Genomic DNA, 18330 nt, shown 5'->3' on the forward strand with positions numbered 1-18330 from the left:
TGTATTGTTTTTCTGGATCCGAAGTGCATCTCACATAATATCCATCCGACTTCCGTTGTTTTCACTTTTGTTATTAAAAACTCCATTTAAAAGAATTATTTTTTACATTTAGGTTGTTGAAGCGAATTATTTTTATATATTATCAATAAAATAGTATATAATTTTAAAATCATTTGGCACATTTGTTCAACATTATTAGACAGTGTGTCGCGCGGAAGAATTACGTAGATATCTCCAAGGTCACACTTGAGTTCAAAGGTCAAAAATGGCCATAAATGATTGTCCGGGCCATAACTATGTCATTCATTGTGAGATTTTAAAATGGCACATTTGTTCACCATCATTGGACAGTGTGTCGCGCGAAAGAATTATGTTGATATCTTCAAGGTCAAGGTCGCCACGACTAAAAATAGATTGAATTTGAAACAAGGGGGTAACTATGAACAATCAGTAACAATGCAGTTTGAGTTGTCTCCCTTTTTCAGACTTATTTTCTAAATTGAAATCAAGGTCGCGACGAGTAATTATATATTGAATTTTACTCAAGGGGGGTAACCAGTGCTCCAGATAACATGCGTAAAGGCGTAAAAACGTATAAAATTTCTTAAATAACGGTTTAGAATTAAAAATCTTTGCGTAAAGTTACGCATTGAAAAAATAAAACACAAATTCGACATTTTCGAACGTGCGTAAAACTTCCAGTAGCAAATTATATATGGTAAACATTTCATCCCGGTTCTGACTCGTCGAGGTGCTCAATTAAAACTACAGCTTTAAGTCAACGTCACTTTGCTGTTAGGAACGGCCACACTTAAGAACGGTCGAAAGGCCAAACAGTCTCGATTCTGTTCTCCTGGTATTACAGGCGAGTCATTACTGTTTATTGTACCTTTTTAATTTCACTTATCGTAATTTTTATACACAAGTAATTAACAATATACCTATTCAAAATGTCATTAAAATTAAATGTTAAATATATATTTTTGATATGACTTTAACGGCGACCATAATGCCATTATGACCTAAGCCGAAGTGTCAGTTACTGTTTTAAATAAAAAATCAAAATGGCCGACCGAAGCGGTGTATCGAAGCGTGGAAGGCAAAAAAGCAAGATGAGCAAGATAGATGTAGGGTCTTTTGAGCCAGAAAAAGCTGTCCGATTATGGGAAAGCAAGAAACGGAAAAGAAAGCCAGGCTTTTCCAAGACTAAACCAAAATGTTGGATTGTTGATGTGTCAAAAACAATGCATAAAAATTATTTGGTAATATAGTGTTAAGAATTAATTTTATTAATAGGGGGTAAAATAAGAATTAATTTTCGAAATAGGGAGGAAATGAGAATTTGACCAAATTTTTATCTGGAGCTCTGGGGGTAACAATGCACATTTTGAATTGTCTCCATTTATCAGACTTTTTTTCAAATTGAAAACCTGGTTTTGTGACAATTTTGTCCCTTCTTTGGGTAATTTTGTGTGCCCTGAAGGGAGGCATATAGTTTTTTTTACTGTCCGTCCGTCTTTCTGTCAGTCAGTAAGTCTGGTTGTCCGTCCGAAAACTTTAAAATTGGTCATAACATTTGCAATATTGAAGATAGCAACTTGATATTTGGCATGCATGTGTATCTCATGAAGCTGCACATTTTGAGTGGGGAAAGATCAAGGTCATCCTTCAAGGTCAATGGTCATATATATTGCTTCAAAGCGGCGCAAACAAAGTTTAGGGTGGTATATAGGAGTGAACTTGTCTGTCGGTCGTCCATATTAAGTGTCCACTCTCTAATTTAAGTTGTTTTCATCCGATCTTCACCAAATTTGGTCAGATGTTGTATCTAGATTATGTCTAGGTCAAGTTCGAATATGGGTCATGTTGGGGCAAAAACTAGGTCAAGGCGTCACTTATTGCATTTTAAACATTAAGCATAGTGTTTGCTCTTTAATTCAAGTAGTTTTTATCCGAGCTTTACCAAACGTGGTCAGAAGTTGTAGCTAGTTGATGTCTAGGCCAAGTTTGAATATGGGTCGTGCTGGGTCAAAAGCTAGGTCACTGGGTCACTTAGTGCGTTTTTAAACATTGAGCATGGTATCCACTGTTTTTTATGAAGTCAGACAACATGCAAAATATTCTGTGTTAATGTCGCATGTGGGGTTATTCGTCACGTCTGTGACAAAGCTCTAGTTATGATTAAAAAGATTTTTATGCCCTTGGTAGAGTGGCATATAGCAGTCGCATTGTCTGTCAGCCATTCTGTTTTGCAGATGGTTTTTTATGCAACACTTAAAGATATTTAGCTGATTTTTATGCTCCCATATATATATATATGGAGAGCATATAGTTGCCAGTTTGGGGTTCCTTACTTACTTCCGTCACTTTATTGTTACTGTTTCTCATAGCGCCTTCAATATTTTACCCATCTCTTATATATTTGGCAAGTAGTTACCTTGCATGGACCTCTACCTTTTGATGATGTTTGAGGTCCCTGGGTCAAGGTCACTGAGGCTAATAATCGATTTTTCCGTCACAATTTTGTTATAGTTTCTCATAGCACCTTCAATATTTTTCTGATCTCTTACATATTTGGCATGTAGGTACCTTGAATGGACCTCTACCTGTTGATTATGTTTGAGGTAACTGGGGTCAAGGTTACTGAGGCTAATAATAGATTTTTCCGTTACAATTTTGTTACAGTTTCTCATAGCTAGTGCTGCAACAATATACCGGTATATCGGTATATATCGCAATACGCAATCTGAATATTGTATTGCGATACGATTTTCATCATACCGGTACGAACATTTTACAAAATTCATTCACATTTCGTCCAGAAAAGCCATCCGAAATAATGATAACAAGATAAACAAAACAAAGCAGTGTAAATATTTTTTTTCGTAAAAATAAACATTCTGAAAGTGTATTATACGGAGTAGCGTTGTTACATCAGAGCATTCGTTCGATGCTTTTGAACAGATTATCGTTGAATTAATTGCGAACAACTGTAAATGTTTCGTTCGATTCTGAATTGAGCATTATTAAATTTGTAATGCGAATTTCGGAAATACGCTTCCAAATTTTAATGCTAATGCGACATTAAAAAAAGTCAAATAAAAAGTGCTTTATCCTTTGTATCAATAAAAAGCGCGCGAAAAATATACAGACATGTAGAACGTCGCATGGAAAGTATGGGTGTATTTTGTGTTGTATAAAAATGGGAACATCACGTCAGGTGAATTACGCGTGTTCAGTGGAAAAAAACGCCCCGGTTGGACGTTATTTCATCACATCTTTAAATAGTAACAAATGCCAAAATGTATTTGATACTTAAGAAAATTTGCAAATGTTTGTGTTTCTTGTTATTCTTGAGCACATTTATAGTATATATTTACCAGAATTTGCTTTAAAACTGGAATATACGGGATTATCGTGTAATTGGCAAGTTATAATTTTGGTACAAGTTAGCAATATATTGCGATATATTGCAATACTGGTTTTTGAACTGACAATATATTGCAATACGGTTTTTGGCGTATTGTTGCAGCACTACTCATAGCACCTTATATATTTTTCCGATCTCTTACATATTTGGCATGTAGATACCTTTCATGGAACTCAACCTTTTTTTGAGGTCACTGGGGTCAAGGTCACCGAGGCTAAAAATTGATTTTTCCATCACAATTTTGTTACAGTTTCTCATAGCGCCTTCAATATTTTACCGATTTCTTACATATTTAGCATGTAGGTACCTTGCATTGACCTCTACCTTTTAATGAGGTTTGAGGTCACTGGGGTCAAGGTCACCAAGGCTAATAATAGGTTTTCTTAAGGTCACACTTTGGTGACAGTTTCTCATAGCACCTTCAATATTAGATCGATCTCTTATATATTTTGGGATGTAGGTACCTTGCATGGACCTCTACCTTTTTGATGTGGTCACTGGGGTCAAGGTCACTGAGGCTAATAATAGATTTTCTCAAGGTCACACTTATTTTCCACACAATTAAACCATATATCGACAAAGCATCAATGAGGAGCATCCATCAGTTTTACTGATATCCTTGTTTATATGTGAGTGTACCTACGTAACCTACAGATGAAGGGTGAAATTTGTTTCAGTCCATTGATTTATGGCGAAGTTATGGGCCTTGGACTTTTCCCTATCGGATATTAAATACCTAAACATAAAAAATGAAATAAAAAAAATAAAAAAATTGCTTCACTTACTTTTTATGCCCCTCCCTTCGAAGAAGAGGGGTTATATTGTTTTGCACATGTCAGTTGGTCCGTCCTCTTAATGTTTTCCGGATGATGACTCAAGAACGCTTTGGTCTAGGATCATGAACCTTCATAGGTACATTGATCATGACTGGCAGATGACCCCTATTGATTTTCTTGTCACTAGGTCAAAGGTGAAGGTCACAGTGACTCGAAAAAGTAAAATGGTTTCCGGATGATCACTCAAGAACGCTTAGGCCTAGGATCATGAAACTTCATAGGTACATTGAAAATGACTGGCAAATAACCCCTATTGATTTTCAGGTCACTAGGTCAAATGTCAAGGTCACAGTGACCTGAAGCAGTAAAATTGGTTTCTTACGTATTCACACAATGGCTGCCACTACAACTGACAGCCCATTTTTGAGGCATGCGTGTTTTACAAACAGCCCTTGTCATAAGCTATAAGAATTTAATGAAATACTATTAAAAACTTATTGTCATAAGTTATAATTTCATACTTTTTAGCCGGATTTTTTTCGAAAAAATCTCGGCTTATAGATTGATGTTGTCGGGCGGGCGGGGGGGGCGGGCGGGCGGGGTGGCGGCGTGCTCGAAAATGTTAAAGTTCTTATTTCATGGTATAACTTTGGTATGCTTGGACCTAGAGTCTTCAAACTTGACATGAAGGTTGGCCAGGATTAACAGATGACCACTGGTCATTTCAAGGTCATTCATTTGAAGGTCAAGGTCACTGTGACCTTCAATATAAAAAATGTTAAAAGTTGTTATAACTTTGGTATGCTTGGACCTAGAGTCTTGAAACTTGACATGAAGGTTGGCCATAACTAGTTAGTAACCACTGGTCATTTCAAGGTCATTCATTTGAAGGTCAAGGTCACTGTGACCTTGAATGTAAAAATGTTAAAGTTCTTATTTCATGGTATAACTTTGGTATGCTTGGACCTAGAGTCTTCAAACTTGACATGAAGGTTGGCCAGGATTAACAGATGACCACTGGTCATTTCAAGGTCATTCATTTGAAGGTGAAGGTCACTGTGACCTTCAATATAAAAATGTTAAAGTTGTTATAACTTTGGTATGCTTGGACCTAGAGTCTTGAAACTTGACATGAAGGTTGGCCAGAACTAGTAAGTAACCACTGGACATTTCAAGGTCATTCATTTGAAGGTCAAGGTCACTGTGACCTTGAATGTAAAAATGTTAAAGTTGTTATAACTTTGGTATGCTTGGACCTAGAGTCTTGAAACTTGACATGAAGGTTGGCCAGAACTAGTAAGTAACCACTGGACATTTCAAGGTCATTCATTTGAAGGTCAAGGTCACTGTGACCTTGAATGTAAAAATGTTAAAGTTCTTATTTCATGTTATAACTTTGGTATGCTTGTACCTAGAGTCTTCAAACTTGAAATAAAGATTGGCCAGTACTAGAAGATGACCACTGGTCATTTCAATGTCATTCATTTGAAGGTCAAGGTCACTGTGACCTTAAATGTTAAAATGTTAAAATTGTTATAACTTTGGTATGCTTGGACATAGAGTCTTCAAACTTGACATGAAGGTTTGCAAGCACACTTAGATGACCACTGGTCATTTCAAGGTCATTCATTCTAAGGTCAAGGTCACTGTGACCTTGAATGTAAAAATGTTAAAGTTCTTATAACTTTGGTAGGTAAAAATGTTAAATGTCAATTCAAGTTCATATTTGTGACCTTAAATGTTATTGTTGTTCATGTATATGCATGCATTCAAAACATAACACAAGGTTTGCTCATGCCTTGAAAAGTACTTACATTTCATTTTGACCTTTGAACAATATTTCAGTAATTTAAGTATTGCATTGACAAAAACACGAAAGGTACTTTCCTGTCATTTAAATCAAAAATCCGGCTTCAATGCGGTCATCTCCGACCGCGGAACTCTTGTTAATACTAGTATTACTTAATGAAACATATTCAAAAGACCAACATCAGTGTGTTACAAAATTTCAAATTAGACCAACCTTTATTGAAATAAAGCAAAATATGTATAATAAATAAACAATAAATTTACTTATTTATTCACATTTTAGATGCAAGCTCAACATCTGCGAGAGTTTCAGGATCTTAAAGAAGAAATTGAAAAATTAGAAGAGGAAAAACGCAACCTGAAATCTAGAATTCTTTCATTGGAAAACTCAAAGGTCATAGAACAAGACTTCGGAATTATCTCTGAGAATGCAACTGAATTGGAACAATCTCAGGAGAAAGTAATAGATCTGGAAATTCCGCTTTGTGAAGCTCAAGATAAAGTAAGCAACCTAGTTGCTGAACTGGAGGCAAGTCAAGAACATGCTAGAGGTTTAACTGAGCAAATAAATGTCTTTGAACTGGAGAAGAATTATTTCATTACTAAACTTGATAGTGCAAATGAAACTATTGCTTTGCTGGAATCTAAGATTAGAGATAACCAAGATGCTTCTAACACTGTCAATGCTGAGAAAATTGAGCATTTATTAGAGCAGATTGCTAATACAAAAGAGGCCCAAGAGCATATGAAAGTAGTAGAGAAAGAGTTAAATTTAAAACTTGAACTCCAAATAACCAACCTGAATAAAGCAAATTCGGAAGTCTCAAAATTGACAGAACAGCTGAAGCTGAGCCAAGATGCTGTGAAGGATATTAATGAACAACTGTTGCAAGCTAATGATGAAATTATTGAAACTGGTGAACAATTGTTTAAAGCTAATGAAAAGATAAATAGACTTGATCAGGATTTGAAAGAATCTTTAGAAAAATTAGATATTAATGAAAAGCAAATGTTGATTTCAAATGAAAAAATTCAAGACTTAGAAGATCAGCTAGCTTTAGCAAATGACAAGATCGTAGAGCTTGAATTGTCAGAATGTCGTTTTAGTGAACAAGTGCTGCAACTTGAGTCTCAGATCGAAATTTGTGGTGAATATGAGGAGAAAATAGTTACTCTTGAGTCAGATGTAGATACGTTCAAGGCCAAAGTATCTGAATTGGAAGAAACATGTAAAGACCTGGAAACAGTATCGGAGCGTTTGAGAGAAGAGTTAGAAATGGCACAGTGCAAGAACATGGAAGTGAAAGATGTGCAAGAAAGATATCACGAGATCATTAGCAAAATGGACCAGGAGATTAAAAATGGTAAACTTATAGCTGAAGAATTGACTAAAGCAGTTCAGAAATTGGAAGATGACTTAATACAAGCCAATCAAACAATAGATAGAATTACAGAAGACAACATTAAGACAGAAGATGAAATTGGACTATGTCAAGACAATATGGAAAAATTAACAAAGGAAAATGAAGAGTTTAGAAACAATTTAGAAAAAGCTCAGATAAACAATCAGCTTTTATCAGACGAAAAACTTAACATCGTATCTGAACTGGCTATCTCTAAACATGCTCTTTCTAAGCTTCAATCTGAACATGATAATCTTATCTCCAAAATGAATAAAGATTCTGGTAAGGTACCACACTTAGAGACAATGAATGGTCAGCTTGAAAAGCAACTTAGCAGTTTAAAAGTTGAGCAACATATGCTTAATGAAAAAGTTAGAGCTATGTTAGAAAAAATTACACAATTGAATGAGCATCTTGGTGCTAGTGAAGTGCAGAAAAATATTCTTGAAACAAAACTTACTGAGGTAATGGGAAGTTTAGAAGAAACGCAAGAAAAAGTTCGAGCACTTGAGTTGGAGATTGAACAGTTGGAGAGTGACAAAGTAGACATGGCTGCTGCTATTCAGCAAGAAAAGGCAGGAAATGTGGACGCCAATATTGAAGAGCTGCAAAATAAACTTATAGAAGCTGAACAGGTAGGAATGGATGATTTCTTTTTCACATCAAGGCATGAACTAATTTTGTCCTTGTTGTCCCCTACCGTTTTCACCGGAGGGGACTTATGGTTTGCGATCTGTCAGTCCGTCCGTCACACTTTTCTGGATCCTGCCATAACTTTAAAAGTTCTTAATATTTGTTCATGAAACTTGGAACATGGATAGATGGCAATATGGACATTATGCACGTCATTTAATTTTGTTCCTACGTCAAAAATTCTGGTTGCTATGGCAACAAATAGACCAGAAATACTGCTGAAAATGGTGTTTTTTTTGGATCCTGCGATAACTTTAAAAGTTCTGAATATTTGTTCATGAAACTTGGAACATGGATAGATGGCAATATGGACATTATGCACGTCATTTCATTTTGTTCTCACGTCAAAAATTGTGGTTGCTATGGCAACCAAAAAATAATAATCTGAAAATGGTGGAATTTCTGACAATGGTGGAGCCGGTAGGGGACCATATTGCTTGACAATAGCCTTGTTTTCTGTATGATCTTAAACAATAGTTTACTGTTTTCTTCCAACTTATGATCTATCTCTTATTTTTGATTTAGAAAGGGTTAAACTTACACTGCAAAATGGGGAAAAAGTGTGTCATTATTTCAATATATAACTTTTAGATATAATACAGGGGTTTTTCAGCACTGCCTGCGCCTCCGGAAAACGGAGGCGTTTCCAAAGCAAACGGACCCGATCCCAAACCGAAAATTAATTTTTTTTCCCCCAATTTCAAAAAAAAAAAGAAAAAAAGAAGTGTCTTTTGACTTATGATTATTAGATTATTAATGTTCCAACTCGTCCAGCTGATGTGTATCATTTCAAAAAGCACTGCTGTGGTACAGCAAGGATTCAGCATCATGAACCTGCTGTATTCCCCATTACGCAGCACATTCACACAAAGCAAACTTACTCATCTGATGCTTGCCTGCACCTGAATGACAAAACATTGGAGGAGCTGTGTGATGCTTTCCAAAATCAGAGAAAAATTATGCTGTAACTTGTGTGACTAACCAGTGTTTGTTTTGGTCAAAAATATCTGCTATAAGTTTTTGACTGTACAGTTCTTATCTCAGAGTGTAACTGTAACTGAAAAACAAAATTGCAGTACTTTAATAAACGTTGAACATGCCCAATATTGCATGTGTTTATATAAAGAAGACAAAATAACAATAAAAACAAATTTATTTGTTAAACCACTGACTTATTTAAGCATGATAAATTCACAATGTTTTCCCAAAATGAGCCGTTTCAGCGAAGCAAAAATTCCCAAAATGGACAATTTTGTCGATAAAAAATTCCCTTTTGGTCAGACTCCTTTTCCCAAAATAGGCAGAAAAAACCTTGTAATATGTTGTACCGTAAAAGCATGAATGTGCTGTTGGCTTTCCTTGTACTTGAGCTGATAACACCTTCTCACTTTCAAAGGACCGATTACCATGTAAATAGTTTATACTTTTTTTCTAGATGATAGAGACATTGGAAAGTGAAAAGGTTTCCCTTCAAGAAGATATTTACCAATTAGAAAATGGACGAGAATTGACTCTCAAATTCAACACCAAAGTAAGTTCTAGCATCCAGTTGTATTCTGTTTCAAATAGCCAATACCAGGGTATTTTGTTTTGTTTTAATATGAATGAAAATTTCAATTACAACAATGATTTCATGATTCTTTTAAGTCCTTGTCCAGGGCCCTCAATCTGTAAAATTCTCGGCCGAAATTCAGCAGCATTCCCCCACCTGAAAAGAATACTTGTTTCCCCTTTTGGGGGGAAAAATTCCCCCTAAAAAAATACTAAAATTTTTTATTATTTTTTTTTAGAAGATAGGTGTGTCTTATGATTAATAAATCTCAATTCTAATTTAATTTAATCTTGTCAAACATAATTATGAAAAAGCAATGAATATAGTGCAAACGTGTACAAATGTAATAATTAGAGAGTAAGTAAAAACATCCCCCAAAAAGGGAAACGCCGCGAAAATTCCACCTACTATGGGTAGCGACCCGCTTCCCCTAAAATGGATTGAGGGCCCTGTTGTCTTAAACTTAATCACTTAATTGTTTAGTATCTCAAAAAGTATTATGAAAATTAGATTTTGTTAATGAATTGATTTTGTGGTCTTTTGCTCTGTATAAGTTAAAACCAATTTATTTATTGATTTATTAGCTCAATGTCATCAAAGGCCTAAGGCTTATTGAAATTATGAACCATATAAAGAGAACCGGAACCAATTGTATTTTGTTGGGGTTATAATGAACGCAATGTCTGAACTAAATGTGTTATTTGTAGCCTTGGCTTTTCTGAAGGCTACTACAACGATAAATAAAGCTAATATTGAACATATTTATCAATTTGATGTACAAGACGATAATCTATAGAATTTATTCCTCAGTTTCATTAAGTTTAACATTAACCACGTGAAAAGGATTTTTTTTACTAAGGAGATTTCCTTTAGACAAAAGTAAAAAGCGTTGTTGCTCATTAGCCTGTGTGGACTGCACAGTGTTATCTGGGACACTGATTAGCCTGTGTGGACTGCACAGTGTTGTCTGGAACACTGATTAGCCTGTGTGGACTGCACAGTGTTATCTGGAACACTGATTAGCCTGTGTGGACTGCACAGTGTTGTCTGGAACACTGATTAGCCTGTGTGGACTGCACAGTGTTATCTGGAACAATGATTAGCCTGTGTTGACTGCACCGTGTTATCTGGAACACTGATTAGCCTTGTGGACTGCACAGTGTTATCTGGGACACTGATTAGCCTGTGTGGACTGCACAGTGTTATCTGGAACACTGATTAGCCTGTGTGGACTGCACAGTGTTATCTGGAACACTGATTAGCCTGTGTGGACTGCACAGTGTTATCTGGAACACTGATTAGCCTGTGTGGACTGCACAGTGTTATCTGGGACACTGATTAGTCTGTGTGGACTGCACAGTGTTATCTGGAACACTGATTAGCCTGTGTGGACTGCACAGTGTTATCTGGAACACTGATTAGCCTGTGTGGACTGCACAGTGTTATCTGGAACACTGATTAGCCTGTGTGGACTGCACAGTGTTATCTGGAACACTGATTAGCCTGTGTGGACTGCACAGTGTTATCTGGAACACTGATTAGCCTGTGTGGACTGCACAGTGTTATCTGGGACACTGATTAGCCTGTGTGGACTGCACAGTGTTATCTGGGACACTGATTAGCCTGTGTGGACTGCACAGTGTTATCTGGAGCACTGATTAGCCTGTGTGGACTGCACAGTGTTATCTGGGACACTGATTAGCCTGTGTGGACTGCACAGTGTTATCTGGGACACTGATTAGCCTGTGTGGACTGCACAGTGTTATCTGGGACACTGATTAGCCTGTGTGGACTGCACAGTGTTATCTGGAGCACTGATTAGCCTGTGTGGACTGCACAGTGTTATCTGGAGCACTGATTAGCCTGTGTGGACTGCACAGTGTTATCTGGAACACTGATTAGCCTGTGTGGACTGCACAGTGTTTTCTGGGACTCTTTTTGCTCATGCAATAATCTTGTTTTCCCAGAGAGTGACTAATATGTAAATGGTGTTTGTGCAAGGGGTTGCTACTTAACTAATAAGAGTTTGTAATAGAAAATGAAACCATTTTTTTTCAGCCTGACAATGTGGCTTGGGAACAGAAGTGGAGGGAGTTTGTAATATTTGAAAAGCTTAAGGTAATGTATTCGCATTATTTAATTTAGTGGATAAATGTTCATTTTTAGCGAGGCTGTTTTCAGAGAAAACCCGAGCTATTGTCATAGCCAGCTCGTCGTCCGCCATAGGCGTCGTGCTAAAACCTTAACATTGGCCATAACTTTTAAAATATTGAATATAGCACCTTGATATTTGGCATTCATGTGTATCTCATGGAGCTGCACATTTTGAGTGGTAAAATTTCAAGGTGAACATTAGGGCTGTCACGATTCACCGGTATACCGGTATATCGCGGTGCATGTCGTGAAAAAAATCGCACCGCGGTACGGCGTTGCCGCACCGGTTTTTTTAATATTATTATATTAGCACTGATATAAATACATTACATAATTATTTTGATATAGATATCATTTTGAAAAATGTAGAAGCGATTCAAAAGGGCTAAATAAATAATCCGTTAATATTCAGGTCAAGCAAGCGGTTCCACTTCACCACTTGTAGATGTTTAACTTTCACGTTTAAAATACGGCGATGTATGGGTCCGTACCTTTTTTGGAATTAGGGACAGATTTCCTTTGCAAATAAGTTCATTATTATCCAAAAGATGTTTATTCTATTTCTCATTTTCGAACTTTAGTATATCGATCGTTCAAAGCATGGCACTTCCGAATCATGTTATCTTAAGATTCTGAATAAGTCGAGGAAGAGTCAGAACGCTACGGATTTTCAATACTGGGCCCGCTGACTCCGCATTTTGAACATGCCCTTGAAGCGTTCGATTTACACAGATCGTAGTCACAGCTATTGTAAACAACATGGCGGACATTTTAGAAAAAGACACGAATAATAACAATGACTACTTCTATCAAGTTTATTACAGTTTCTTTTACAGTTTCTAGTCATACTATGATACCAGTGTTTTCTGATTATTGAGTTTAATAAAGTTTGTAAAACTTGTTATTCTGCTGTTTTCTTCACAGATACATATTCTGTAAAATATCGCGGTACATACCGCGATACAGTGTTGCCGTACCACGATATACCGCGGTACGCTCACAGCGTATCGTGACAGCCCTAGTGAACATCATCCTTCAAGGTCTAGGGTTGAAAAAACAAAGTCAAGGGAAGTAATAAGCTTTAAATGGACATGCCCACGTATATATTTTTGTTAAATAAATCAAAGCGGCGCAGTAAGGCGTCATTTTGTTTCTGACAAACACATTGTGGTAAAAGGTCAAGGTCATCCTTTAAGGTCTATGGAAAAAAATACAGATTTAAGGGAAGTAAATAAGCTTTAAAAAGGGAGAAAATTATTCAATATTAAACATAGCCACTTTATATATTTGGCATGCATGTTTATCTCATGGAGTTGCACATTTTGAGTGGTGAATCTACAGTCACAGTAGTGGCTTTTAATTATTTGCTACTAAAAATAGAGATTTTTTAGAGACAATTATTTTCAAGGGAAGTAATTTATATAATTATAAATCACATATTATATATTTCCTTACCAAGAATTGAAGTTCTTTTCACAGTTACTGTACAGATTTATTATTTGATTATTTATAACTCAAATGATTGATTTGTTTAAGGTTTTTTGTCCCCTACCGGTTTCACCGGAGGGGACATGGTTTGCGCTCCGTCTGTCGGTTCGTCTGTCAGTCCGTGACACTTCTGGATCCTGCGATAACTTTAAAAGTTCTTAATATTTTTTCATGAAACTTGGAACATGGATAGATGGCGATATGGACATTATGCACGTCATTTCAATTTGTTCCTACGTCAAAAATTGTGGTTGCTATGGCAACCAAAAAAAATATTCTGAAAATGGTGGAATTTCTGACAATGGTGGAGCCTGTAGGTGACCATATTGCTTGACAATAGCCTTGTTTTTAATGATATAATTATCATATCTTTCATCTACTTAGTTGTTTAAAGTAGTGTTCATTACATACCTGTGGACTTATGTCCATAGATACTCTGGCTATGATCTCTTTGATAAACCACAGGCCTTGGTTGTCAGTGAAGTCCAACTTGGTCATTTTTGACTGTTTACAGACCTCCCCCCCCCCCCCCCCCCCCCCCCCCCCCCCCCCCCCCCCCCCCCCCCCCCCCCCCCCCCCCCCCCCCCCCCCTCCGGTTAGATTGGACAAAATCCAAGGGAAGAAATAAGCTTTAAAGGGAGATGATTTCTATACCTGCCAAATGATAATTCGAATTTTTTTTTAAGTGGCGCAGTAAGGGGCATTGTGTTTCTGACAAACACATCTCTTGTTGGGTCAAAGGTCAAGGTCACTGTGACCTCTAAACAAAAAAAATTCTGACAATCTTTCGCAGCCGAGCGTGGCACCCGTTATGCGGTGCTCTTGTTATGTCTTGTACCACTTATACTGGAAATGAAGTTGGCACATTGGATGCTTTCTTGCAGAGAAAAGGCCTGTACACTGAGATCAAAGCTTTGAAGGACAGTTTGGAAAAGTCTGAGAGAAGACGTCAGGATGCATTTACAGAAGCAATGTTGGTGAGTACAGATGTTAAACATGCACACTTTACTACGACATAACAAATACAATGCACCACATCTCTTATTTACAAAAAATTAACTTTATTAAATAAGGACATCATAAAGCAACAGTCCATAATTTCATTTCTCAAGGCAAATTAAAAAAGACTTTTTTTATCACCCTTGTTGAAGATTTTTACCATAATGTTAGCTATTTCATGTGATTTGCCTTTGATACAATATTTCTTTAAATACAAAAAAGACCTTAATTGTTTGACGTAAATAGCATAGTTTTATACCCCCTGATCGAATGATTAGGGGTATATTGTTTTTGGCCTGTCTGTCATTCTGTCCCAAAACTTTATCCTTGGTTAAACTTTAACTTATAACTTTGCAATATTGAAGATAGCAACTTTGTATTTGACATGCATGTGTATCTCATGGAGCTGCACATTTTGAGTGGTGAAAGGTCAAGGTCATCCTTCAAGGTCAAAGGTCAAATATTTTGCTTCAAAGGGGCGTCAAAACTTTAACCTTGCTCATAACTTTTGCAATATTGAAGATAGCAACTTGATTTTTGGCATGCATGTGTATCTCATGGAGCTGCACATTTTGAGTGGTGAAAGGTCAAGGTCATCTTTCAGGGTCAAAGGTTAAAAAAACTAATCCAAGGGAAGTAATAAGCTTCAAAGGGAGATAATTATCTGTACCTGCCAAATGATAAAAATAAAAATCAAAGCGGCGCATTAGCGGGGCATTGTGATTCTGACAAACACATCTCTTGTTTGAAATAAAGAACCAAATTTTCTGTTGTTTAATGGCCATTTTTTCTCAAGTTTGCAACTTCTGTTGGAGTCTGGTCCCAAGGATGAATACTCAATACGGTGGTCTTTATATATCTCAGCATACTTTGATAATATTTCATCAAACCAAGTTAGAGTTTGAACACTTAGAATGTCCGAAAACAGTTTGATGAAAGCTGCAAGTAAATCTCTCCCAAACTTCCTGTGAGGCCAGCCCTACTGTGTGTGCACTTCAGGAGGCCACCCAGAAGGTGAAAAGCGAGGATGTATACCAGAAGATCCAGGCGGACCTGCGCCGGGTCAACGCCGAGGCCGACAAGCTGCATGAGGACCTCCTGGACGAGAGGAAGGTGGCCAAGGAACTACGGGACAGGCTGGCCAGGGTCGGGAAGGAGCCTAGACAAGGTAGTTTAGTTGAAACCTATTAATTTAAGCTTGATTACATAGAAAGGCTTTGACTTATTTAACTGGTCTGGAATTCATTGTGTGGGTAGAACCAGTAGAGTCCCATTTCCCCACAGCGAGGCTCAAATATAAGAGATCTGTGTTTCCAGGTGTAGACTTCATGACGGAGGACCACCCCTGCAAGTACAAGCTGGAGAGCTTCAGTGCAAGAGAGAGGCTCCAGGAGGCAACAACCGAACATGAGCGCAGGTGTGTGGAGATAGGCAAACATGCCTTGCACCTTGGTGGTGCAGAAGGCAAACATTCATTGCAGAGCCTTGTTCTGGGACAGTTGATCTGAATGCATGCTTATAAAGTGTAGTCCCATATTAGCCTGTGCAATCGGTCTAGACTAATCAGGGACAACACTTTCCATTTTTTGTAGGTTTTTTTTTCATTTAAAGGAAGTATCCTCTATTACGAAATTCAGTCTTAGCAAAAGTGTTGTCCCTGATTACTGTAAAAACCATTAAATTTCGTGTGGTATGAATTTTCGTGGATTTCGTTGGTCCGCTGAACCATGAATTTAAGTACCAACGATTATTTATATAATCCGAAATGGGTCATTTCCGAATGACATTTCCGACATTTACTATTTTTAAATCAAGCACCTTAATGAAACTGTACATCAACGATTGTTCTCTTTTACATGACGTCGTCAAATTAACAGTTTGCAGATTTACCACATATGTTAATTAGTGCAAATAAAAGTTAAAAGAGACATAACGGTTTTCACACGTGTATTTTGGGGACCTTAACACTCAATTGTTACTACTAGGGGACCGATTGCGCTGAGAATTGCAAATATTCAAAACAAAACAACATGATGGCAATTAGCGAGCGGGGACCCACAAGTGCGCTGCTTAATGGCTCTTATCGACAATTATCGGCAACACTTTCTTGCTTCAGTGCACAGTAACCTCAAGTCTTGCTGTCAATACAGATTAGCAGATTATGCTTCGTTATTACTCTGGTTGTTTTAATGAAACTTTAATTATTATGACGGTCAGTGTTCCCCGAAAAAAATGAAATCCATGAAATTACCTATCAACAAATTAGTTGTTTTTTATTTGAAATCCGTGATATTATGTGTCAACGAATTAGTTGATTTGTATTTAACCACGAAATTTCATACAGACAAATTTCTATACGTTTACAGTAGCTTCTTGGGGCTTCACAGGACAATCTGCGACGTCACTTTACAGTTTACTCACATGCATTAAACCAAGGATTCCCAGAACAAGGCTCAAAAACCCTTGCTTACTAGAAGTAAACTCATGTGCACTCCAATTGGTTAGCGCTCCAGCATTTATTTCATATGCATATTGATTTTATTGCTAGTTGGCATAAGAACCACAAGTATTCGGATGGGTTTCCTGGGCCATCCTTTGTCTTTAAGCCATTTTGATTTTGTATCTTGGGCAGCATTAATCTATAGAGCATGTAATTTGGTTGTGTTGCATAACCATTGTGATGAGTACATTGGTGTGGCTAAAATATAACGAGGATTTTGATTGGTTATGGGTTAAATCCTACAATCATTCTGATTACTTAACAGCCAATAAACACACAAAATCAACGAATATTTTGTACAATATTTCCAAAAATAAAGTTAACACATAACAAATCTGTATATCAATGTTCCTTATAGCAATAGCCAAAATGTTAACGCTAGACGTGGTCTGGTAACAGATTTAATAAGATAAAAATGCTCTTTTTTCTTGTTTGTGGGACAATATATTCAAATCGTGTTCATGTACCAAGTGAGTGTTAGTGTGTCATATGAATAGATATCATTGTGGGAAATTAAAATAGAATATATTGTGCCATAAAAAAAGCATTTTGTATCAGTATCTTGTTAAATTTGTCACCAGACCACATCTGGCGTTGAAATTTTGGCTATTGCTGTATGGAACACTGATTTTTAGCGAGGCTGTTTTCGGAGAAAACCCGAGCTATTGTCATAGCCAGCTCGCTGACGGCCATAGGCGTCGTGCTTAAACCTTAACATTGGCCATAACTTTTAAAATATTGAATAAAGCTCATTGATATTTGGCATGCATGTGTATCTTATGGAGCTGCACATTTTGAGTGGTAAAATTTCAAGGTGAACATCATCCTTCAAGGTCTAGGGTCGAAAAAACTAAGTCTAGGGAAGTAATAAGCTTTAAATGGACATAGTTATCTGACCTGCCCACGTATATATTTTTGTTATATAAATCAAAGCGGCGCAGTAGGCGGGATTGTGTTTCTGACAAACACATTGTGGTAAAAGGTCAAGGTCATCCTTTACGGTCTATGGTAAAAAATACAGATTTAAGGGAAGTTATAAGCTTTAAAAAGGGAGAAAATTATTCAATTTTGAACATAGCCACTTTATATATTTGGCATGCATGTGTATCTCATGGAGCTGCACATATTGAGTGGTGAATCTACAGTCACAGTATAGTGCCTTTTTTATTATTTGCTACTAAAAATAGACATTTGTTACAGACAATTATTTTCAAGGGAAGTAATTTATATTATTATAAATCTCATATTATATATTTCCTTACCAAGAATTGAAGTTCTTTTCACAGTTCTGTACAGATTTATTATTTTGATTATTTATAACCCAAATGATTGATTTTTCAAAGTTTTTTTTAAATGATATAACTATCATTTCTTTGATGTTCATAGATACATGATCAACTCTTATGAAAAAAAAAACAAAAAAACTCTGGCTATGATCTCTTTTAAACCACAGGCCTTGGTTGTCAGTGATGTCTGACATGGTCCTAAGTGACTGTTAGACCCTCCCCACCCCCGGTTGGATTGGA

At 36.8% G+C, this 18330-nt stretch overlaps 1 protein-coding gene across 4 annotated transcripts in view; it reads left to right on the plus strand.

The window, feature by feature from the left end:
* The window catches only part of LOC127843213 (centromere-associated protein E-like), a 91885-nt gene that overhangs the window by 59334 nt on the left and 14221 nt on the right, over positions 1 to 18330 (plus strand). For all 4 annotated transcript variants that reach the window (XR_008032137.1, XR_008032138.1, XM_052373071.1 and 1 more), the window contains exons 19-24: positions 6299 to 8053; positions 9547 to 9642; positions 11722 to 11781; positions 14190 to 14282; positions 15304 to 15472; positions 15622 to 15721. Coding sequence is in view for 2 of the 4 variants with exons in the window: in XM_052373071.1 (XP_052229031.1) it covers positions 6299 to 8053; positions 9547 to 9642; positions 11722 to 11781; positions 14190 to 14282; positions 15304 to 15472; positions 15622 to 15721 (2273 nt within the window). In the remaining 2 variants the exon portion in view is untranslated. The remainder of the gene's footprint in view (positions 1 to 6298; positions 8054 to 9546; positions 9643 to 11721; positions 11782 to 14189; positions 14283 to 15303; positions 15473 to 15621; positions 15722 to 18330) is intronic.

The sequence above is a fragment of the Dreissena polymorpha genome, chromosome 8 (assembly GCF_020536995.1).
Source record: "Dreissena polymorpha isolate Duluth1 chromosome 8, UMN_Dpol_1.0, whole genome shotgun sequence".
NCBI classification, from domain to species: Eukaryota; Metazoa; Mollusca; class Bivalvia; order Myida; family Dreissenidae; genus Dreissena; species Dreissena polymorpha.